At 38.3% G+C, this 25374-nt stretch overlaps 1 protein-coding gene across 4 annotated transcripts; it reads right to left on the bottom strand.

Annotated features, from left to right (window-relative positions):
* Positions 1-1106: 1106 nt before the first annotated feature.
* Positions 1107-23918, bottom strand: LOC120723251 (flotillin-2a). 4 transcript variants are annotated; one of them, XM_040014594.1, is made up of 11 exons: positions 23706-23918; positions 20185-20266; positions 16310-16400; positions 9336-9459; positions 9002-9120; positions 8756-8869; positions 8505-8624; positions 8207-8421; positions 6062-6245; positions 5294-5443; positions 1107-4241 (listed from the first exon to the last, which is right to left on the bottom strand). In XM_040014594.1, the coding sequence occupies exons 1-11, from the start codon at positions 23752-23754 to the stop codon at positions 4191-4193; spliced, it is 1299 nt and encodes a 432-aa protein (XP_039870528.1). In that variant the 5' UTR covers positions 23755-23918; the 3' UTR covers positions 1107-4190. The 4 variants fall into 4 exon arrangements, with proteins under 4 accessions (XP_039870528.1, XP_039870527.1, XP_039870529.1 ...); XM_040014593.1 differs by lacking the exon at positions 16310-16400 and adding an exon at positions 15710-15800 and having other exon boundaries at positions 23706-23917; XM_040014595.1 differs by lacking the exons at positions 20185-20266; positions 23706-23918 and adding an exon at positions 15710-15800 and having other exon boundaries at positions 16310-16370.
* Between the last annotated feature and the right edge of the window lie 1456 nt (positions 23919-25374).

Genomic DNA, 25374 nt, shown 5'->3' with positions numbered 1-25374 from the left:
GGGGAAAATCCTTTACAAATGGTCTAGATTTAAAACTACTGCACATTTGCCCCGGACTGGCAGCCCCAGCAACTGTAGTCCAAAAGCAGACTGTCTGATGCTTGCAGTCAGTTGATTTAATTATGAACTCTTCATTATATCAAAGAGTTTTAAGATGACGTGAGACTGACTCTAGAAAAGTTGAGGTAAAGTTTGAAGTGGGTTAAAACGGATTATGGATAGATCTAAAGAAGAAAAATAACAGATTAGAATTCTAATTTTTTGCAGCTGAAGGAATTCTGAGTGGTGAACAAAGTCAGTAAACTAATGTCAGCGGGTTGCAAAATACCTACAAACAGTTATAACAGTTAATGATAAGCTTGTTGAGTAAGTGGCTGGCAAGCAGAAAACAGCTTCTATCTTTAACCATCTATTTTAAAGAGTATTTGCTTGTTCAAGTAGCCTACTGTATAAAAGGACCTGACCACTGAGAAACATGAGGACCATGTATCCTGTAAGGACCATTTGCACAACAATTATATGTATCATGTGATTAGACCTGGAAAACTACGTAAAATTGTAGAGACTTGTAACCTGCCCCACCACTACCACCAACACACACTGACACAGGTCAAGGAAAATGCCAGGCAGCATTGTAAGGTCCCAACACCAAAAATATTTTGTTGTCACAGACTGTTTTGTTTAATTTTTTTTATGACAAATAACAAAAGCAGTGTCTCTTAAAACAATTATTTGCATAAAATAACTCCCCATTAACTGACTTAAAGTAGACATGACATGATTGGCTGTCCCTCACAAACAAACGTTTGGGCACAATACTGTTAAAATCTGATTCGACGTAACTTTAGCTACATTTTACAGTTTGCATAGAAGCTTAAATTTCTGTGTAATCTCAATATTCAGTCACACCTTGTAAGTTAACAATAATAGTAATTGTGTTGCACTTTTAATGAATTTTCATCTAAATAATATCCTAAATCCTTTATTTCCTTAACTTTTCTTCCCCCCCCCCCCCCCCCCTCCCCCCTAGGCGTCACTAATACAGCAGATGGCACTGAGTGTGAGATGAAACCCTCCTAATTTAACTGAGACAGTGAGGTCAACAGTAAGTGGTAAAACATTTATTTAGAGGGTGGAACACAACGCAGAATAACATGGACACATGCTTAAAATGCCATGCTGGATCCAAGACCATGAGAAATATATTCACAATATCATTTTATAGAAGTTACATTTATCTCTGACAGACGGACATGTTTCACATGAAGACAGGAGTTAAGGCATAATGTTTGGTCATTCTCCTCTCAAATGCTACTCAGAGGTTGCCACTACATTGATAAGACAAAGCAAATGTAGGTATCATTTCCTACATTTGCTGGCGAAAATAATGAATGACCTTCAAGAGGTCCAGGTTACAAAGGAATAATGCTAGAATGCTTCATTTATCATCTAAATACATACATACATACTTGTGTGTGTTCCAATATACATTAGTAGGATAGATGTTAAAGTACAGGTATAATAGAGTTTGAACAATCTAAAACAAAAGTATAACAAATCATCCTGTCAGTATTTCCGAGTGTATGAATGGTATTCAACTATCTGCACATTTAAGTAGACCAACATTATTCAACAAAGGCACTGTGTACAGAATTCTGTCTAAATAAAAGGAGCAATGCAAACAAGAAGTTGTTAACCATTTTGTTCAGATACAATGTCTTCTGCAGACAGAAATGGTGCCGTTGGTGAATGTTACAATGATGACTTTCAACGGCAACTTGCATGTAACACCTCCGTTACCTGCTGACTGAAGCAGACATAAAATAAAAGACATTCTACTTTTAAGTGAGTACTTTTGGTGAAATTTGGGAAATTTTCATGATCAGCCACATTTGGCCGTATGACCAGCAGTAAGAGGCAGTGTCGCGCCTGAGTGAAGAAGAAAACTGCCAGTCATCTGCTGTCCAGCTGAATTAAAATGACGACTCTCACTCATCCACACTGCAGTGAAATCTGCACTCCAGCTTCAAACCGGGACAGTGAATTCATTATCAGCTGATCTTTGACAGGTCTGAATGACCTGTATCGGTAAACAGCGGCTTCTCACAGTAGGAACATTAAACATCAAAAGGTTCACCATAACTGTGTTTCAGGCACAAATACAACACTTTAACAACAGGTGGAACTGTAACATTAATGTGGGAAAAAACAGAAACAAGATGAAATTTGCCACAGACCAAAAGAGCCACATGGACGGTGTTTATTTCACAGAGGAGAGAAACAGTACGATTAATGATCACTGGCAATTAAAAAAAAAACAACATTATGGTCACAGATTTGGAAAAGTGGTTAATGAATGTTCACAATATTGTTTATGAGAGGCACAAAATTAATTCAGAGGTGGGCAGGCCAGCTGTGCACAATAAGCTGGTTTGGGAAAGCAGAGAAGGATGGTACAAAAGTACAACATTTAGATTTAGGACATGTAGCAACAAAGGACTCACTGAGACTCAAATCATGCTAAGATTCTGCCATCTAGAGGTTGAAACTTGCAAGTACATGTCAAAACTTCTGATACTGAACAATTACTTTGAACACTGACTTTTGTATAAAGGTGAATGAATTTATATAACCTTACAACAGGGTAACCAAATCTACAAGCAATGATTAAACCTGTGAAACTCTTAATTGTTTATCATCTCAAGGTCGCGCAGAACTTGCCAAGATCGGAACATGTTTAAAGAAATGTTTCATTTTCTATCACAGTAACAGACTACAGTAGAAATCTGACATGAAAACAAATCATGTTTTCTTTGACATGCAGCAGCAGAAACAGCTACAGATCCAGCTGCTCAGACCCCAACATGAACTTCACTTTGCTTCCATCAAACTGAGAACAAACCTGAGCACAAACACTGCGTACAGTGTTTACAATCAAATCACCTGCTTGTTTCCCAACTTGTGACTGACTGTAACATTCCTGCTTTGTCATCACAGACTGGGTGCACTGGGAACTTAACCCACAGAGGTCAGAGTGACGATGCTTTTCCTTCATCACTGTGGAGTTTCTCCTTAAATTACAAATAACACAATCACACAAATGACATCTGGGAAATATGTTAGCAAGACTAAGTTTATCTGAGGCGGGGGAACAGGACAAAAGAAATTACACACACACACAAAAAAAGCCCAGACCCTGAATGTCCACCACATGCCATTTGAGGTAATACAGAACTGTTCAGTAGCCTTGGTGGGCATGCAGGGTCACTGTTGGGCTAATCATTTCCAAATATGGCTTTGTTTTATGCTGACATGTCCAAACGTGACAAAAGAGAAGCGGGAGCACTGCTGTCAGTATACGCATAGAACAAACAACATTCATCTATAACAGTGATACAGTCAGACAGAAATCCAACTAAAGCCAAACCGCTTTCGTCTGGTTTGGGCACTTGAGTGGTGAACAGGCACTGCACATAGGAGCAAGAAGACAGACAACATAACATCCTGCGAGGTAAGCCTTATCATACAAGTGACTGGTAACAGGTAACGTGTCATTGTATCTATATAATCACGGTGAGTACACTAATCTTTAAGAAGTCTGTTTAAAAGCAAAGAGGGAAATACACACTCTGTTCAGTCTACTGCAAACTACTTCAACAACTGAGCACTGAATGACTGTGTAATTAAGAGGCAGGAGCCGCACCTATTGCTCCATTTCCAATCATCAATGAATGTCAACACATCAGACAGGAACATATGCTTGAATTCCAGGCATATACTTAGAAAGCTCTGGAGAGGAGTACAGTATTCTGATTAGTTCTCTGTGTCTGAATTTCTCTCGCCTACTTTGCGTCTGGACTTTTTTAATCTATGAAGGATTTAGTAGGACTGCGAAGAACTGCAGCATATAATCCTGGCTAACTAGTGCAGAATATTAAGGGTGACCGTGTTTAAAACAAGAACTAAAAACAACAGAAAATACAAACAATCTGATCTTTCAGAGGTAAGGCCCCATTATTTTCTCCTTTAGAAAATTAAAAACCTCTTAAAAATATAAAAACCTCTGATTTGGTGTCAAGTGTTTCTGGTCAAAGGCAGTTGCATAAGGGGTCAAGGGCTAAACAAAGTTTTCATGCTTGAGGCAGATACACAGCAAATGATTGAGAATAACGAGTCCCAGGCCTGCTTCATCAGAAGGCTGCTTGGCTCTGTGGGGTGGTCATCTTCTGGAGCAGAGGTATCTGTGTGATCACAATGATTAGCACATTAACACATTACATGAGGCAGATCCTCATGTACTAATGAGAATGAATTGGAAAAGGGAGAGAGGGGCGTGAAAACGAGTGCAAACAGCGTGCAGTGCAGGGGTTCATATATAGACAGAACTGGAAGGGGCATGTATGAGGTGTGGTCCTGCTCCAGAAATTCATTACAAATATATTCATTGTGTCTGTAACACGAATAAACAAAAGTAATTTTTAAAAGGATGTAAAGTGTTAATAACTACAGTACACAGTACAGTGCATCTGTTGCTTCTTAAAGCTGCCTTGATTCCTCTCACTTCGAGAGCCACTGAACAAGCTAAAAATACAACTCTGGCTGTGCTAACAAAGTGTTGCTTATTTACACAACAAAAGTTTCAGTGTTTAGTAATAACTGTCAGAGTTTGTTCATATGTGGGTGGTGAAATTCTCCATTTGATTTCCCAGACGGTTCCTAAACAGCACAGCATTCCTGTGCTACATTTTTGGGAAGTCTCTTAAGAAGTGAATAATGAGCTGACAGCATGGAAATTGCAGCTTGCAGATGGGGAGAAAAAATATTTATGTCTAACCAAAAGTATTCAGAGACTTTATTTATTTATAAGCAATCATTAACCAAATATACAACTAACCATAAAGATGACATATAGCAGTAAACAAAAAAGTGACTTTTTGCTGCACCAAAGCCTTTTCAATACAAACCCACATATGGTGATTAAGTCTCTCGGGATCTAACTGCAGGCTTATGGACCCAACAAGCCAATGTCATAATTTATAAATATGTTTGCCTGAAAAGGCAATTAGTGATTGCAATGGAGACAGACAGCAACTCTAAGTATGACGGAAAAACTTATAACACTTAAAAACGCAGATTACTTAGTGGTTTAACTTTTCCTTATTGGCTACACCCATCATAAACATATGGCAAGTGTGTTTGTGTAATTACTTTCATTGACAGAAGGGGGAGAAAAAAGCTCTGTACTATGTTTCATATTCAGCAGAGAGCTCTGAACAGTACAGTGCCTTCTTACCTTGGTGAGATCCACCCCAGTGAGGGCATTGACTGAGACCGGGAGTTCAGCTAATAGACGGTTCACTTCACCAGTTACACGGCTGCCTTCTCCACTCAGGATGACAATCTCATTGGTCTTGGACAGAGGTGCAGCCACTTTACCAGCAATCTGGAAAAACAGTGTGAATACCAGTTTGAGACCTTCAATAACTGAGGACTGATTTTTTTATTTATTTTTTTCCAAGACAGTAATCATGTGATAAAAACAGATCAAACCCTTTGCAGCTCTGTTCAGTAAAAATGCTAAATGTTTAACAAAGTCTATGTTCAAAGTTATCAGAGAAAGACAGTACATGTGAGACAATTAATGCTTCTCTAGCATTTGTAAGACAGAAATGTTAGTTATAATTGTGTAATTGTTCTAAAACTAATCCTGAAGTTGAGCTGCTTGTTAATGGTTTATATCACAACGAAAAAAAAACAAAAAAAAAACAAAAAAAAACAGAAACCATATGTCTACAATTTCTTCCTCATAACTGAATTGTGATGAAACAAAAATATTAGAGGCTGTCCTGCTATCCAAGCAGTCCACTCTGAAAAAGTCATAACCTTGATCACAGAGACCAGAGAACCTGCTAGTCCAATCTGCTAAACAGTCCGAAAAAGTTCATAAAATCACTTTGGTACTCAAAGCTCTTATGGTGTAGACACTGTAAAAAACAAACAAACAAAAAACACCAAACAAAAATCCACAAATGGCACTGTTTTATAAATCTGTATCACAAACCTTGGGTAGAGCCTCCAGGACTAAGGCGGTCTTGGCAGCATCGCCATACTGCTGGTAGGCTTCGGCTTTCAGCCTCATCTTCTCAGCTTCTGCCTTCCCCACAGCTTCAATGGAGGCAGCCTCTGCCTCACCAATACAGCGGATCTTCTCAGCCTCTGCCTGTGCTGTCAGCACCTTCTTCATCCTGACAGACATCAGTGTTAGAGGGACAGCAAAAGAATTCTTTATTGGTTTACATAACCAATATCTCATTACTAATAGACACACGACCTTTGACATGCAGACATAAACAGGCATTACACATTATACGTGGTATATGTGAGAATGAATAATAAATAGCAGTATAATTAATATTACTATGATGTTTCTTGGGTGCTGAGCTATATGTGGCATTTTTTTTTAGCATTAGAAAAACACAATAATTTCAGATATTGATAAAGATTGGGGCCCACTGTCCAACTAATCAGCTGCTCTGCTTTAGGGAAAGGAGCAACAGCAGATTTCAATAGGAATGGGAGAAGTGTGAAAAAAAATGTTCAAAGATTAAAAATACAGCATGAAAAGCAGAAACAGTTCACTGTTTTTAACACTCAGGTTCAGTTCAATTCTTGTAGGTTATAACTTTGTCTTCTGCATGACCAGCTGATGGACCAATAACAGCACAAGCAAGAGTAGCCCATATTAGTTGTTTTTACATCAACAAAACTGTTTTTTAAATATCTTGCTGCATTTTGTATAAGTTCATACTCAAGTTTAAAACAACAACTACACTAAAGCTATTCTGTTATACCTGTATGCAAAAAAAAATATTTCATAGTTCAGCAATACTGATCAATCTAATAAACTTAAACCTACACCATCCTCCCTATTCTGGTATTTTAAAGAGTACTTAGCGTAAATATTAAGCAACCTAACTAATAGGGTTCCAACTCCCAGCAACAACAAAAATAAATAAATAAAAAATAGGGAACCACCCCTCACGCTCCACCTCATGATGCTTAATCGATGTAATCAACCTTAATTTGATGCAGTGTGAAAAAAAATGCACAGAAATAAATTATTTTTCAAGAAATATTAAATAGATTCAACATCTTTCTTCAACAAAATTGCAGACTGCACAGATGGTACCTTCCCAAAGGAAAAAGTACTATAGCTTACTAGGGTATATATATTAGACTTAATAGTTACTATATACAGTAATGGACTTCTATTCATTTTGCATCAAATTAAAACTTTGGGTGTCAGATAATTATTTATTAAAAGCTAGACATTTTAAATGAGAATAAGAAAGTAAAGTATGTCTTTGTGCCCCCTTTTCCCTGTTAATGCCCTATCGGCCCCCCTGGCTAAACTTTGCTAGATCCGCCCCTGCACAGTTACCAGCGTCAGCTACGTAGAAAAAGATCCTCGAGTAGAAAGTAATATTAAATAAATTCTAACAACAGCTGATCAAGCTTAAACGTGCTGCTGTTGTTCAGCCGCTGGTTTCCTCTTTCTGGTGCAAAGTGGGCCAAAAGCAAACTAGAGACACGGACTCGCGACAGAAAAGCCGATCAGCTGATCGTTAAGCAGTTTCACGATTGAAGTAGCAGCAAGAAGAAGCAGTCGCTCCATATATCGTTTGTTAAGCTTAATGCAGGAATGCTTTACAAACATTCAGAGATGGACTTACACACTTGCTTTACTTCTCTGGGGGATAACTTTGTCGGAGATGAAATGCCGGGTTGCTAGTGAAGCTCCATGCTATCAGAACATTGCATGCACAGCCGCTCTTCACAACTGCTCCAGTGCTAACGGAGGTGAGTTATGTTGCAATTTGGAGGTGCTTTCTGATATTAGGATCGATTACATTTATTTTTTCTCCGATATCGAAGTAATTTAGGCAGATCGGACCGATACCGTCTTATCGGATCGTCATCTCTAATAGAATCTGTATAAATTTTGCACGTCCTCATGACAAAGCAGTCTTTCACCAGTTGAGTTATTCAATGATGAAATAGACCGACTTTATCGGTTAAAAAATTGTCTTTACACCCCCGCTGTCTCAGTTAAGAAATAGATGAAATAGCCCTTTAACATTTTCCCCCTCTCACTGAAAGTGATTTCTTTTTGACTGATAAGAGGATTTGTCAGCAAAGTACTCACTTCTGGCCTTCAGCCAGCTGCTGCATCTTGTAGGCTTCTGCCTCGGCAGGTCTCTTCACAGTAGCGATGAGCTCCTTTTCAGTGCGTTCAATCTCCTTTTCCTCAATTTTGATCTGTTTTTTCCTCTGCACCACCTCAATTTCTATCTCCTCCAGACGGATCTTCTGTTGCTCTTTAGCTGCCTGCAGCTCATATGCCAGTTGCGCCTCAGCTTTCTACAGAAGCAGGAATTTTTTTAAAAGGGTAAACTTTCACAATTGTTGCTGACACATTCAACCCAACAAACACAACTTCATACCTTTGTATTCACTTCCTGATTGAAAGAAGCTTTCTGCATTTCCAGCTCTCTTTTGGAGTCAGCCATTTTGGTGTCTGCGATGAACTTGACATCCATCATTTCTTTCTTACATTCAGCTTCCTGTAAAAGACAGAGTGCAACAACTAATGACAGAGAGATGGATCAGGTGCTGTATGGTGGTTTCTTAATGTAATAATAGCCATTAGCAATAGATGATAGAAGTTTTAACGTCGTCTTAAAGCTTTTCTTACCCTAATGCCAGCATCTCTCTCTGCCTCTGCTACTCCGATGTCTGCATCCCTCTGTACTGCAGCTGTCTGAGTTTTACCCAGCGAGCTCAGATAGTCCACTTTATCATATACATCCTTTAAGGAAGAAAGGTTAACACTAATGTACACAGTTCTAGGCAGTTAACCTAATGAAATTAAAAAACAAACAAACAAATATTTGAAAAATAGAGTCAGAATAACATGAACTTGATGTTCTTTTTCTTATACCTTGATGGTGAAGCTGAGAATCTCGATACCCATGCGGCCAACATCAGGTGCTGCCACCTCTCGTACCAAGGAGGCAAATTTGTCTCTGTCTTGGTAAATCTGCTCAACAGTTAGCGTGCCTGGAAGATCGGTCAGTGTGTTTAGTGCCTCAAAAATCATGGTCCTGTAATACATTTGAATAAAACCAAACACACTGACAAATAGGGCCAATATGTCAAGAGGGGGAAAAAAAAATCCTCCAATCACTGTCATAGTCATATGGCACAGATACCAAAAAGAACAAAAAGCAAGAAAACACCACAGAGTCACCATATGGTTTGGAGAAGCTACCCACCAAGGATGGCACGCAGGTGACCCTCTAGGGTCTGCAGGATAACACTCTTGATCTCTATGACTGACTTTCCCAGGAACTGTTCGCAGGCATAACCGAGCAGTTCTTTTTCAGTCATCACCTTCACCTAACGCCAACATGGACAGAGAACATCATTCATTGTGCCTGTGTTTGTGAATACACAAAGACAGGCACAACACACAGGTGTGGCACACAGAAGGACAACACATACTAGCTTTTAATATTATACAAAGATTTTTTAAAATCCTTTTACTTAGAATGTTTTTTTTTCTGTTCACCTTCATTGCATCAGTAATGCAAAGAGCTGAAATTACAAAGCCTAAAATTCACAATAATATCAATAATAATAATAATAACAGTTGTTATTATTGTTATTATTATTGTTATTATTATTATGCCAGTATGCGTTGGATGTATGTATGTCATTGTGCTTTTTACACATGAAAAGAACTATGGACATAGTAATCAGCAAAATGTTTGAAGAACATCTTGTATGCTGTCAGCCCACCTAAAAGAGGAAGCCAAAACTGTCAGCCATCAATGACATGGCCAAACAAATGTTCCACAATACTTTCTTAGTTTGCCTTTGGGTAAAGTCGATCCACACGACTCACATTTCATTTAAACAAATTTCTTGTAATTGATATACTTATTTATATACAATGCCGTGAAATGTATTTAATTAATATTTTATTTTATTTTTTTAACATGTTTCAGATCAAACCAATTTCAATATTAGACAGACTGCTGCTGGCTGCCAGTGCTACCCGTCAGCCTCCTACTACATTCACCTTTCTCATCATTTTGAAAATCACAGGTGACATCATTCTCGATTTATTATGTTCACAAGATTTTGAGAAAACTTTACCTCTGATTTTTAGTAGATGGACCTTTGGTATCAGGTTGAAAATCGTATGTTGTCTCATTCTCGAGTTATATTTGCCTAATATTAAAATTTGTTTGCCGATCTGAAACATGTCAGCACGATACAGATGCAAAAATCTAAGAAATTGGGAAGGGAGTAAATAATTTTTTACAGCATCTCTCCATTTTCAATAAAAGTATTTTGGAAATGTTATTATGGCTTTTACAGAATACATGGCCGTCTAATGTCAGATGAAGTCAGTATTCTGCTTTTAGATTTTTTTGCTCTTCTTAAATGCAAGGACTTAGATTTTCACATCAATGTTGCAAAGGTTAATTCAAATATATAGAAATAAACAGGGGAGAAAAATATGATGGACACGTAACATTTAAAAAAAAAAAAAAAAAACAACAAGAAAGAAACAAAGAAAAATGAATGTCACTGACCTGAGGTTTAAAAGATAGAAACAGTCAGTGATAGAAGGACAGATCATTTACAAACAGACAGTCATGTAATCAAAAAATGGGTTAAAAAGGTTTGGGATAAAATTGTTGTCCATCAGAGCTGTAAGAAAAGAAAAGAGTGAGCTGGGTCCTTAGGCGAGAGGTCTGCACATGGGTATGTTTTACAACATGCACTCATAACAGAAATAAGGGCAACACAAAGTCAGGAAAGACTGTCGTCACTTCCAGAAAACAGAAAAGGCCACAAGACAGCCAAGGAAAGCTCTAACAGACAGCAGGGGGCGCTGTGCAACGGCTGACATTGGAATAAAGACTTGAACAATTTTCATTTGTTGCCCTGAGCTCTTAATCTGCTACCTAGCCCCACTCCAACTTGTAACACCACCCTTCCTCCTGCCTCCTCTAAATGCACAGACTGTACAGAAAAGAATCTCAGTAGACAGTTTTGTTTTTTAAAATTTGTTAGGTCGTTCCAGTGCAAATTGACTATTAAGTTATCGAAGGATTCAAAAACAGTCCTACCTAAAGTAACAAGGCAAAATATGATTGACGAATTCAATACAGAAATGAAACGCACATCATAGATTGAAATTCTGCTCATTTCCTTTAAATGGATGTCTCCCACCAAGTCTAATTCATTTGTCTCTTTGAATTAGGAAAGACTTTGCTGTTACCATGGGACACAAATTTCACAGTGGCTTTGGCTTAGACTGGACCAATCTGACGGACATCATTATGAGTCTGCTGGAAGTAAACTGTGTGAAAGTGGGGGGGGGGGGGGGGGGGGGGGGGTTTCAACTCCAGACAGTGGCCTCATTGTCAGCACACATGTAGAAAAACACAGAGAAGAGGAACATACAGTGGCAAAATGGTGGTCAAAACAGAGAACTGATAATGAGGCGTCATCATTCAAACAAAAAGAACTAATGGCATGCGGGCGAAGAAAAAATTCAGGAAGTAATTAAGAGCAAGATATGGAAATGCACAAAACACTGTGATGATACGTACATTTTCTTAAACAGAAAATCCACAAAATAATTGCTTTCTATTACAAATTAGAACTCAGTCAACATTTGTGCTTAAAAAGTATCTACAAGGCAAAATAAGACATTCTGGAGTCTTGACTCTGTTTATAGGCAAAGTCCAAGGCCAGGGAGCGCTGCCTGGCTACATGGGTTTTGATTTGTACTTCAGCATCTGTGGCATTAATGTGACTGACAGAATGAAAGCAGCTGTGCAGTATTGTGCTTACTTTACTTCATGCACTGCTTTAAGCGAGGTTATGAGGTTTGCTTTGTGTTACACGAAATAATTAGTTCACCAATGCAAATATTCTCTACTATTTTTGAATTACCATAAGCTGACACACCAGGGCGCAGTTAGAATTGGTTTGAATAAGCAGAGAATGATTAGAGTGAAGAGTCAACAATAAGTTTTTGCCATCATAAACTGGGGAAAGAAAAATCCTGTACATGCTGCTCTGCAAGTAAAACCTTCACTTGTGAATAAATGAGCAGCTGAAAGTAGCTTTAAGTAATACATTTAAGACAGCAAAAATAATGTGAAATGTTGATTTAAATGGTGCTGCTAAAGTTTGCGATGGCAGACCTAAACGGCATAGGGCATAAAGAAGCTATTAGTTAAAAAGTCACCCTGTAGCCCCGCTACTCCTCCTTTTCTTCTTCTAGTAACAAAGAGACAATTGCAGAGGATAAGACAGTTTGCTTCTATTTTCACTACAAACAGTGCCAATCAGCATCAGGCACGTGTAGAGGCAATGCTGAACTATCGGTCTTGTAGCCTTGGTATCGCTGAAGTCACTGTTATCCTGATGTGCAGTACGATTTTTAGGAGGGCACCTATGGTGTAAGCCAGGGGTCGGCAACCTGCGGCTCTTTAGTCCTTATACTGCAGCTCGGCGTGGTTTGGGAAAATAAATTAGAAGTATTTAGCTGAACTGTATTTTATTTATGTTAGTTCTTTTTTTTAAACTTGTACTTCTAAATTGGAAGATTACTGTGATATTGAAATATAAAAATAAAATTATATTTTATTATTTTTTCATCGCTCTAAATAAGCGTCTCACTCGCGGAAGCCGGTATACCTGCCGAAATGGCGTGCATTTATCGAGACTTTCAACCCCAGGTAGGCCAATTATGGATCTTCGGATCCACATTATGTCAGCAGCTGTTCTCCACCGTGAACTATGTTAAAAACAAACACTGCTCACGCCTCACAGATGACAGCTTACAGTCCCTGCGTAAAGATGAAAGTGACTTCGTACAGCCCCGATTTGCAGACGCTGTGCGCATATGGGATATGCGCAGAGGTTCAGGAGCAGAAGTCCCATTGTAAACATATCACGGCAGACCCGATGATGTTTGCATGAACATGCTTTTCAGCATCTCTTTATTGACCACTTTTCATACACGGTTGCTGTAGCATACAGCCAGCTGTAGCTTTTCAGCTCACAGCCCGACACATACCAACAACAGCATAGATGGCACAGACGTGAAGGCAGCGAGGCATGATTGCGGGTGCCGCTCAGGTGCGTCCGCCTCCCTTGCAGCGGCGCTGCTGACAATGCCCCGCCACACATCTTAACCTGGTAAAATACATATTTAGGCAGAATTTTGCAAATATCTATTTTTCTTTTAGCAGCATAGTGCTTTTTTTCCCCAATTATTTTTTAAAAGTCAGGTCAAGGCTCCAAAAGCCCAAAGGCGATATAAGGGTGGCGGCTCACAATAGTTTTTGTTTGCTACATGGATCATTTTAGTTCAGCTTTCCTTTCGTTATATTTCTTTAAGAGTTCAAAATGTGTTAATTACATAAATAAAATGTAACTTTCTCTATAGCACTTCATGGATTTCATAAGCAGCACACCTTAGTTGTTCACACAAAGCATAAAGGTAAAAAACAATATATACAGTGTTATCTTAATTTTAGATGTCAAAAAGTATTTGCGGCTCCCAGTGTTTTCGTTTGTGTGGAAACCAGGTTCAAATGGCTCTTTGGGTCTTAAAGGTTGCTGACCCCTGGTGTAAGCACATAGCATTTTTATGACTGATGAAGAACTATTACTGCTTAAATATTTTTTTTAAATGTTTAATAATACTTTTATCTCCTTCTCAATATTAAGCAAAACAATGTTATTAGTCAGTGTCCATATCTTTATTGTGAGTGGAGAAGATGTACAAAAAGATGTGATTTACGGTGGCCTTTCTCTTTAACATGCCTCAAAATCTAATTTTAACATTTCAGAAAGGTCTGTCACCTTTTCAAGTCTTATTGGGACAATTTCAACCTGGTACATTATTAATTTGAAACGGTATGAACAAAATCTGATGAGGTATCTCTGTTGGTTCATCTGGATGGTGTAACAGGAAAGTGCTCAGGTTTTTTCTTTGTTATAGAGTGAGGCAAGTGTCTTATAATAAAAGTTGACTCTGTGGTTTTAACACAGGGGTCTAAGTATGAATAAATAAATAGAGATTATATAAATCTGGACAATTTACCCTTGAAGCATGTCTCCTTGGGCACCTTTGGAACACTGCAGCTGCTATTGGTAGCTCAGTACTTGGGGGTCCTGTTCTAACCAATTTCCAAATATTATTTACATCATCAGAACAATTGAAAAAAAAAAAATCAAACACAGAAATTTCAGGTGTGTCTGCATTTTCATGAGGACTTTAAGTAGTTTAAGACAGAAAACATCAACTTCTGTAAAACTGACATGACTGTCATCTCAGACCACTGAAAAGTGGAACTCGTCCTACGATCCACAGACTAAAGAGGACTTTTCTTTGAAAGAATCTATAATGTTCATGCCAGGCAGTAAGGCCTAAATCTGGGCTGGTAGTAAGAGCCTGCATTATGATCCACAATAATTTAGAGTCCTCTATCGCAGTGTTTCCCAACCACTGTGCTGCAGCACATAGGTGTGCCATGAGAAATGATCAAGGGGTCATGGAAGATTATCTGGTTTCCCCTGATTGGTACTCTAAGCAACTGGCTTCTTCTTCCTCCAATTAAATGGGTTGCCGACTGCCAGTAAAACAGAAGACGAAGAAAAAAAATGACATAGTCATGCTGCGAGTGAGACAAAGCAGCACATAATAGCAATAGATGAATATTTGAAAAGAAAAAGTAGTCAATCTGGGTCCTGGAGAAAATTCCGACCCAGCCATAGCATGAGTAGTGGTCAGAAGAAAGAAAAAAGTTATGGTGGGGACAAACCGAGCCAATTCTGCTATACCTGGTGTGCGGGGCGGCGCACACTGAAGAGGCACGAATGAAAAAGATAAGAGCACAATTCCCACAGAGCCTCTGAGAATAGCAACTGCACTGGAAGAAGTCTGGAGGTGCGCAAGAAGATGACTATTTAAAAACTCCCCTGCAAATTCCAGTGACACCTAGTGTAATAATATGGATCCAACATATGATACACTGCTTCTCAGATGTTTTGGTATTGTGACTACCCAAGTTATTCTTTAGCGTCTGTGAATTTTAAACAAAAATGTGACAGACCCAGAACTGAATCATTAAAAAAAAAAAAAAAGGCAGAAATAAACAGCATACAAAATAACATAATATACTGAGATTGACCGCAAAACACCAATTAGGCTTTTCATAGACCCATTTTTGTGTGCCATGCTAATTCACTGAAAGACTGAAAATAACACTGTATCATCAGCATAGAAAATTGGTGGGGGTGTACTGCTGCAGGGAGCAGTGGGGTGACAAATTACAAATCAGAAAATCAAGTTTGAAGACTCGGACACAGAATACCAGCTGAAGTTGTATAATATTGCCTATGGTTTTACAAAAATAAATAAGGAAGCATTTGACACAGTGCTATTGTCAATTCGACTCCAGCTTGGTCAGATTATGTTACACATACGCACTTGAGACCCCTGTATGAAATACCACCTCAGCTGTGATTAGAGGCTGATGCCAGAGAAAGGGAGGGAGGGAGGGGTTAGTGAAATCTGAACTGGGAGTCCCAAAAATGTGTGGTGATTTACCTGAGCCACCCCAGTGACAGTAATAGCTACACCCTCCGCTGTCTCTACATCCTCACACTTGGGCTGCAGGGTCATAATCTCAAGCGTTATCCTGTGAAGAATGTGGAAAAATATAAAATAAAAATTGACATGATCTCAGGGAAAGCAAATGAGGGGAAGGGACAGAACACAAGAAAAGAAAAACAAGACAAAGTGAAACCATTCACCCAAGGACTCCAGATCACTAACAACGGAGCAAAATGAGATGCCATCCACAATCCAATCGATTTTGCATTAAGGAGTTGCATTTGATTTAAAAATTAGCCTTATTATATTAGTTGTGATTGGTCTCTGGACTTCTGATATCCTCTTTTTAATTTCTATAGCATTCATTTAGAGGCCCCGTTGCTGAAGGTGACTCAGAGCACAGCATTACAGCAAAGTTATTAACAGCTGATTATCTCCTCTGACTGCAGAAGAAAGAAGAAAAGAGGATGAAAACACACAGACAATGTTAGCCGATTAGCTGAACCATCACCTTTTGTCTTCCTTCGGCCTCAAACACCAGCCACTGCTTTTTTTTTTTCTTTTTTTCCCCCACAGCCTTCTGAAATGCATTACCTGAGCCACCCCTGTCACATCCAGGGGTACACCCTCCGAGGTTTCGATATTCTCACAGCGACAGAGGATGGTCATAACCTCCAGAGACATTCTACGTAGGCAGGCACGCAGGCAGGCAGCGGGGATAGCAAAGGCAAAACAGTAAGTTGGACAACAGCTGTTAGGAATATCAGTAGCCAAGGTCAAGAGGCAGAGAAAAGAGAGAAAGGGCAAAACACAAAACTTGCCCTTCTGCTTTGCTGGTTTTAAGCCTGTTTTACATATGATGTGCTGCTGATGATACCGCTTTTAAAACCATAATTTTTGTCATAGTCGCTGTTATAAACAATTTAAATGAAGTTTGATAACACACAACATCACTAATGGAATCAAGCCAGTGTTAACAGGATCCTTGATCCTTTACATTTGCATCACAAATACACAGGAATGTCCATTACAAACGATCCTATCCCGTGCTTCAACACTGAACTGTTTACATATGACTATGTTTCAGAGCAGATAAAAGAGGCTTACCACCCTTGTATTATGATAAACACACTACATTCATACCAAGTTGTTTGGGTCAGTTTCAGTCAAAGACATGGGAGGATGACTGCAGCAACACTGGGAACCAGAGACTCTCTGCTGAACAGCTCCACCTTCCTTTCTTTCCAAGAGAACTGGATCAATGAGTGAGGAGCCTCAACTCAACATTAACAAGATTACTGCATCACAAGCAGGAAGTCCTCCACCACCACCAGCACCATAATAATGCTGTCCAGCTACTGGCTTATGCACACAGGGCTGTTAGTAGACATGATGACTACTACTCTGAGTGGCACAAGATCCTTCCTGCTGCTCTTAATAATATTAATACTAAAAATATAAGAAGGGATTCCTGAGACTACTTAACTCTAAATGGAGATAAATCCAGACATGTTTCAACTTTTGCATCTTGTTTTTAAGGTCAAACCACTATGTTTCCTAGCAACTAGAGCCAATGAGCAGCACTTATAGCGAAATGGATGTGAAGGAGGCACACAAGGACTGAGAAAGGGCAAGATCAATATGACACAAAGCAAAGCAAGTTAGCAAAGTTGAAATAAAGAGGCAGGCAAACAAAAGATAGTTAATATCAGGACTTCCACAGACTAGATGTATCAATGCTGCTTTTTTACAGGATTATGCTATACAGCATATGACATCTGAACAAAAACAAAAGGAGCAGTTTTTTATTTCTTGATATGGAATATATATGAACAAGAGCCAACTAAAGAGCTTGTTTTCGGTTTCTGGCAGAGAAACAAAGAGGCACAAATTTAATTTGGTGTAGCTCATTATGAAACCATTAGTGAGTCGCTTCTCGCAGGTTTATATTTCCTTTGATGGCTTTTATTTCAGAACAGGAGTTTAGCTCATTTTCAGTTTACAGTAGTTTTACAAATATTGTTAGTACTTCTCCCTCAGATCATCACTATGAAACATCTGTTTGTCTTTCCACTAATGCTTCTTCATTGGGGCTGGAAAAAAGCAGACTATACTCAGCTGCAATTCTCACTAATCTGTTAAACACTAGTTTCTAATATTAGAGCGTTTCTATTAGCCACAAATAGCTTATTTATTCATCATTAAACTCTGAATAATGTCTTCTGTTTTGTGTGTGTGTGTATATGTATGGTAATATGTTTAGGTGTGCACACACACACACACACACACACACACACGTTATAAAATAAAGTTACAAAATGACTTGCACAAAATTAAACTGAGTTTTTTATTAACTTTTAGTTTCATATAATTTGATGTCTTGATTTGATAATTTGATACTGCACAAGAGATCATCTGAGATTGTTAACGGGTAATCATGTGACAATCATTCTTTCAAACTGATCCAAATCCTTACTCTAATGAGGACATACACAATCTCTTTTAGTGCTTCTGTTTTAATACAAAGTCGACAACACAGTTGTTTAGAGCAAGCCCAAAGAAAACTTAAAAATCTATATGATCTTTACTTGTTAACTTTACTTAACTCACTATTGGCCTACTGTCACTGCAATACTGCTGCATCACTAACAATTACTGAGGAATTTATGGCTAAAAGGTAAAAATATAGCAATCTTAATAAAATATCTACATTCTCAGTATGTTTTAGGGCTAAAATCACAGCCTGCACGTAACTATTAGGAAACTAGACTGAACTGATAAAGTATTGCACATTTGCACTCTTCTCCTCTTAACGATAACCATAACTGAACAACAAAAGTAATGACTTAAGTCAACTACTTAATGTGCACAAATATAACAGACAGATAGATAGACAGATAGATAGATAGATAGACAGATATCCATCTGTCTATCTATTTGAAAATCCAAACACAAGCCCTTGTTACTCAAAATGCAAAGCTGAGATTTTACAGGGGCATGTGCCCTAATAAAAGGGGTCTAGCCAAACATAATCTAATTAGATAAAGAGGACACGTATACTACATCACCATGTCTTTGTTGAAATTATCTGATTAACTCACAGTGTAAGGTGGGAAAACAAATTAACTCTTGAATTTATTAACTTAAAAGATCTCTGAACAGCAAAACCCTGTAAAAAAAAATCCTATACAACTATTACCATTAGGGCTGCCACGATTAGTCGACTAGTCACAATTACGTCGACTATTAAAATCGTCGACGACTAATTTAATAGTCGACGCGTCGTTTGAAGCTTTGTAAGATCCCAAAAGACGCAGGAATAAGTAGTAGGATTTAAGAGTGTAATAACGGACTGAAACAGAAGATGGCAGCACTGCATGTACAAGGATGCCAGCTGCCGTTAAACCCCGAAGAAGAAGAAGCTGTGTCCCAGAATTCATAGCGCAGTTGCCAACGATGGCGGCAGCTAGTTAGTTTTAATATTACTCTTATTATTCTTTCTGGGTCACAAAATAAACGTTTAACATATTTTCAGACGAGAATGTAGCTGTGTAAACCTCAAATATCTGCTCAGTTTATCAAGACACCACATATTTTCAAAAGCGCTCCGACGTTTTCGGAGACGTCTGTTACCCACTAGCTCGATAGTTAGCCGGGGTTCAAGGCTCACTAGAGCCCATGAGAGCACCGGACTCCCGGCAAATCGTTTTCAAACCCACCGCTGTCTTTCGCTACTCAGGTTAAACATGATATATAAGTCACTTAGATAACTTAAAAATGTTATTGTTTGGCTTTTTTTAGTATTTTATTTGTTCCTGAGTAAATCAGTTTGGCTGAGATTAAAGTTATAGTTTTTACACAGCTGAATAAACCTCAAGCAGACAACTGATTATCAGAAGTGTGAGATGCTCGAGAATATACTCCGGTGTCCTGTTATATTTTAGATAGCAAGGAGCAGACGAGACTGAGTTTATTAAACTCCAACGAAACAATCTGCAGATTTCATTAAACTTTAATCAACTATCATCTTGTCTTTATTTTTAGTTAGCACAGACCTTAAAACCGCTTAAAGCCTGTAAGCTATGGTTAGTCTCTAAGAGCAGATTGCTGCTGGTTGCATACGCTGTATGTTTTACGTCCCCTGGATGCAGTTGATCTGATTAGTCGACTAATCGCAAAAATAATCGGTGACTAGTCAACTATCAAAATAATCGTTTGTGGCAGCCTTAATTACCATTCATGAATATTTACAAATGATCTCATAACTTGCTTGATTATGGCTCTTCATATGGTTCATAGATCTTTATTTTGTGTTTGTTCTCTTAAAAAACCTTGAGTCATGACCATAAGGACATAAAGGTATTATAGAACCTTTTGTGGGGACCTGCAGATACCCTCATCTTAAAAGTTTCCTGATTGAGTTTGTGAGCACATTTGTTCAGGTTAAAGCTAGAACAGACAGATCTTACCTCTGGATGTCAGAGACGAGCCACCAGCCCCAAGCCCAGCCTCCCACGACATAAGTCTTCTGATCTGAGCCACAGCAGCCACCTTTGGAGCAACACATATAAAACACATCACATGGCTGCAATCAATGTAGCAAAAGGTCACATGCTGTTGTATGTGACTTTTTCAATATGACATCCAGTCTGGGTTCTTTTAAACTTTGTGCACAAACCACCCGAATTCATACTAATGCATACTTCTAATTCTAGAAGCAAATTTAATGCAAACCGAAATTAGTATCACTGTTTTGAAAAGGATCAATTAGTGACCCACTTTTCTGTTCTGCACTCAGTTTCTAAACAGGATCATGTGTAGCTTTAAGACAGAAAACCAAAAACCCTTCTCTCAATCTTCCAACCACATCACCCACAGCAGCTACGTGAGAAAGGTTCTCCAAAACAAAGCAGGTAAAGGGTGAAACACTCAAGCTCTCATTTAAATACATCAGCCTCATGGAACCATTCTTTCTGATTTTGTGGGTTTGTTATTATTACAACTGTGGATTCCAAGGACAATTAAAACGTATTATCCAGTTTTAATTGTACAATAATAATCATCATTATTGTGATGCATTCTGTTTTGCAATAATTCTCGTTTTGCCTTTCAGCACAACCTCTCTCATTTTGCCTCACCAGAGTCCAAGTCCAAATTCTGCCAGGCTGCTGTTTAGTTCACTTGAATGTTAGTTTATATTTTATTAAGAGCAAGAAAATACATTTACATAAAAATACATTTTTTTGTTTTGAAGATATAAATGTATCCAGCAATCATGTTGAAAATGTAAGATCTCAATATTGATCCAAACAACAGAGACTAAAATATGAAGGGACATGCTGCACATGTGGTGCAGCATGGGATTTCTCTGATAGCGGTTGTTCATTTAATTAAATATAACCTGTTGAGCCACCTCATCAGTAAGTTTGCAGAACCAATAAAACTATTTTCAATATTTTATAAGCCATTACCCTCCTAACCTCTAAAAATGACACTGACAAGAGTTTCCAAATGAGACTGAGTTATGTTAGGCAGCCCCTTTCACTAGCCTCAGCGTCATGGTGTAATCATGAGTGATTAGTGTGACATTCTCAGCTGTCACATGATAACAGAAAGGGGAGGATGGCCAGGAGTAGACTATCCTTATTAACACATACTTCCCTAACTCAAATACTTTTAGTAAACCGTTCAACATCTGAAATTATAGGTCTGTAGCAGACCTCTTCCTTTATGACACAGCAGGCCTTTAAGCTTCCAACAACAGGGCACTTTGCTGCCTGACTGACTAACATCTGACAGGAAACAGCAGCACTTGTGTACATAAACCAGAAAAAGTACACACTATCCTTGGTAAAACTGTGACTACTGTGATACCATAACTAAGTTTGACTGCAATACAGGACATCACGTTACCTGAATATTACTGTTTCTTACCTCAAAACCTTAAAATAAAATTTAATTTAAATTAAATTTGAACAAGAGGTCAAGATTTTTATAGTTTAAAACTAAAGTAAAATTAGAACTAGATGTGAAAAACATTTTAGTTGACTTAAAAAGTAAAAACTAGACTTTTTTAAAAAATAAAAAAATAAAATAAAATAAAGCTAACTAAAACAATTTTGTAAATGTTTAAATCTAACTAAAATGAAAAAAATAGGGAGAAATAGTCTTAGTTTTAGTAATTTTTAGTTAAGTAAAATGTTATTACATGTTTTATTACTATTATCTTTTATTATTGATTTTATTACACGAGTCATTGGCTGTGTTTATTGATATTTTGGATGTGTAAAAGACTGCAAGTCAACGACTTTCAAAAAATAGTGTATTTACTGTAATACCTGTACTGATTTTCCTCTTGCCTCTGACATATGCCCATTTATACAATAATAACTAAACAGACGAAAACTAACACTGAAACTAATTAAACTAAAATAAAACTAAACATTTTCACACAATAAAAACTGAACTGAAACAAAAAAAATCCACTCTGGTAACAAACTGAAACTAAACTGATTTAAAAAGTCAAAAATGGAATAAAAATAAAAACTAAATTGGAAAAAAACAAAACTATAGTAACTCTGGTCTGGTCACATGATTATCAACATACTGATTTTATGGAGGAATGCTGAAGCGACAACTATCCTGCTAATGCATTTATTCTACAGGTCAATAAACCACGTCAATAAATGACACTTTAGGAAAACGACAAACAATCCTTTACCAGCTTCAGTTTTCTTGACAAAAAGCCATGCATATCCTAAATCACACTATGGAGAGATGGTGGCATTAATATACAATTGAGGCCATGAAAAGTACGTTGTGTTTTGGCCCCTAAACATGTAAACAGCAAAGCTATTTCTTTTCGACATCCGAGACTAATCGGGTCATAGGATCAGAATGTGCAACTCACACCCACTCAACTTTGCTCTTAATCAACATTCCTCGAAGTGATGAATTACATGCTGGTTTTTGCACAATGGAAAATCCCAAAGTTGTTATTTGTTCATCACAAGAGAATCAGACAGGAAACGGCACTTAACGATTCAGTTACAGAGGCATGCTGGACATCTTTCCTGCAACACGTTCCCAAACCGTAGTTTGAACCTACAGTAGGATTCTCAAACAATCAATAGCGAATGCATGAAATTATTATTATCTGGTTCTAATATTTGTTTTGTTTTCTACATGGCCAGTAGCTTTTAAAAATTTAAGGACTATATTCTGTGTACCCTGTGTTATGGGTATTAGAAACATCAGTGGTGACAGACGCAGTCTGCAAATCCGGGAGCGTGCACAAGCCCTTCTCTCATAATTCAATTAATCCTGCTGTAGTCCTGTAGGCCAAGAGTACCAGTGAGCCACCAGTGCAAATAAACATCAAGTCCAGCTTCGTGTGGTCCTGTTCCTACCCTGTTACATTACGCTTGTTTGACTCTTACTAAAATGATCATATAAAGCCAGACTCGTGAGCACACATGTAGAAACCGAAATATAAACAGCGGAAACCAAAACCATCTAAAGGCTGCTTGACAAACTAGTATTCGTACTTGAACAAGCGTCACTGCAATCGGATGAAATACTGCAATAATAGAGTATTAACAGAGGAAATCGGCGGACCTAGAATATAAATTATCTGGGGAAAAATACAGAAAGACACACACGCTGGCTCGTCCACTTATTACCAAATTTCGACCTAACTGTCCAGATACATGTACTCCTGTCAACATGTGGGAAAAGAAAACATGGAGATGCGTCTGATTTCCTAAAGAGGCAAGGATCGCGGGGCTGTCGCCCGCTTTAGTGCTTCACATGGTGATTTTACCGTGATATAACAGGTCACGTTATTTTCTATTTTATAATGCACACAATAAAAGCCATTAGTTGCTTTTCGTATAATGGCTATATTAAACATTTTTTCGTTTCTTCTACTTCAGCGACCCTGAAGCGCCTAGCAGCTAAACACACATCGACCACGAAGCGTTTACGTTACCTGAAACCACAAGGGCCTCGTTTGGTCCAACGGTATGACAGTTTCCCATTTCAGCAGCAGAAAAAACGTGTATCCACACCTTTTCGACGCATACAAAACTCACTTAGTTTTTTTGAAACACCGTTTGCTCCTTTTTTCCCCACTATCTATAAAATATTTCTCTCACGCCCCTACCGACGATTCCTTTTTTCTTTTTTCAAAATGGAGATTTTTACTTTGTAGTTGCGTCACGCTATATTTAATGAGACACACTACTTCCGCTGATAAACTTTTCAAAATAAAGTCATGTTGGCAAAGCTGTGTGGTGAATACCGGTTTAAATTAGCCGTTTGGTTTTATTTTGAATATTACTTTGCTCTACTTATGTGCTTGTTTTGCTGCCACTTGACTCACGTGACCACAGCTCTCCCTGCCTTCTTTCGGGCCCCTTCTCTCCGGATCATAAGTTTAAATGTCTTCTCACGCAAATAACCAAAACAACACTCGCTGTAATTTGCAAGAAACACTCATACTGATTGACCATGTCACATGATATCACATCCAGGCACGTGAGCAGAAGCCAACCAAGAAATTATGTTGGTCATTTCTCCTTCTAAAATATGTGCACTTTCTATATATCCCTGCAACCTTGCAGTACTGTGCAAACAGGTCTTGGAAAATGAGAGATAAGGGCAGTGAGTCATTGAAACATCTGCAAATGTATACTGTAGTATATAAGGTTAAATGATTTTTACCTTATATTACATCTCTGTTGAAGGTTGGGTGCTTTTTAGTCCATTCTGCCAAGATGATCCCATACTGCTTGAGTTATGTTGAGGTCTGGGCTCTGGGAAGGCTCAGGCCATGACTGATAGAGCTCCACTGTGTTTTTTTTGTTGTGCACGTATCCTTTTACTCTTTTACTGCAATAGCAGTGTGTTTGGCATCATTATGAAAAGTGAAGCCAGTGTCATGCAGATGCTTTTCGGCTGGTATTGCACAGTGCATTAGAATCTAAAAGTACTTTTCTTTATTCATAATTCCATCAGTTTTGACAGGATCCTCAGTATCACTGGCTGAAATGCTGCCTCAAACCATGAAAGAGCCTCCACTGTGTATTACAGTTAGGCATTGACAGTCATACCTCTGAGGATGATTTCAACCAATAAGTTTCAAACTTGTGTCTGATTTTTACATGTCTTCTCACACAAAATGGAAACAATCAGGAAATGGCAACCAGGAAGTAAAGCTGATACAGGACACCACAGAAAATTAAATACAAAGTCAAAGAGGAAATAACCAGAACTGAGAAGGAAATACTGAAGGACCACCAAGACTAAAAACAGGACAAGCAGGCAGTGCTTGCCTTGTCAAATCTAAAAATAAACATCAAAAACCTACTAAAGTTAAAAAAAAATCCTCTCCTCTCATGCTCTGTCATAAAACCTGTGCCTGTTTTCATCTATCTTTTACATCACTGCCATCTTGTGACTGTAGTTGGTTGTTGTCGATGGAAGCCGCTTGTTTTGGATTCCACTGGACACTGTAGTGGCTTCATTTCACAGGCGTGTCTATCTCGCATTAATGATGGCCAGCAGCAGTTTATGGTTGTTTGTGCATTGTTGCAATGTGCCGCTGGCTCTACTTTTACTGCTCTGAGCCCCGCTTTGTGTGGAAACAGAGATAGGAA

Source organism: Simochromis diagramma, unplaced genomic scaffold (genome assembly GCF_900408965.1).
Source record: "Simochromis diagramma unplaced genomic scaffold, fSimDia1.1 OVJJ01000676.1, whole genome shotgun sequence".
Lineage (NCBI taxonomy): Eukaryota > Metazoa > Chordata > Actinopteri > Cichliformes > Cichlidae > Simochromis > Simochromis diagramma.
The sequence above is the reverse complement of the archived record's forward strand: the minus strand, read 5'-3'. Positions and strand labels throughout refer to the sequence as shown.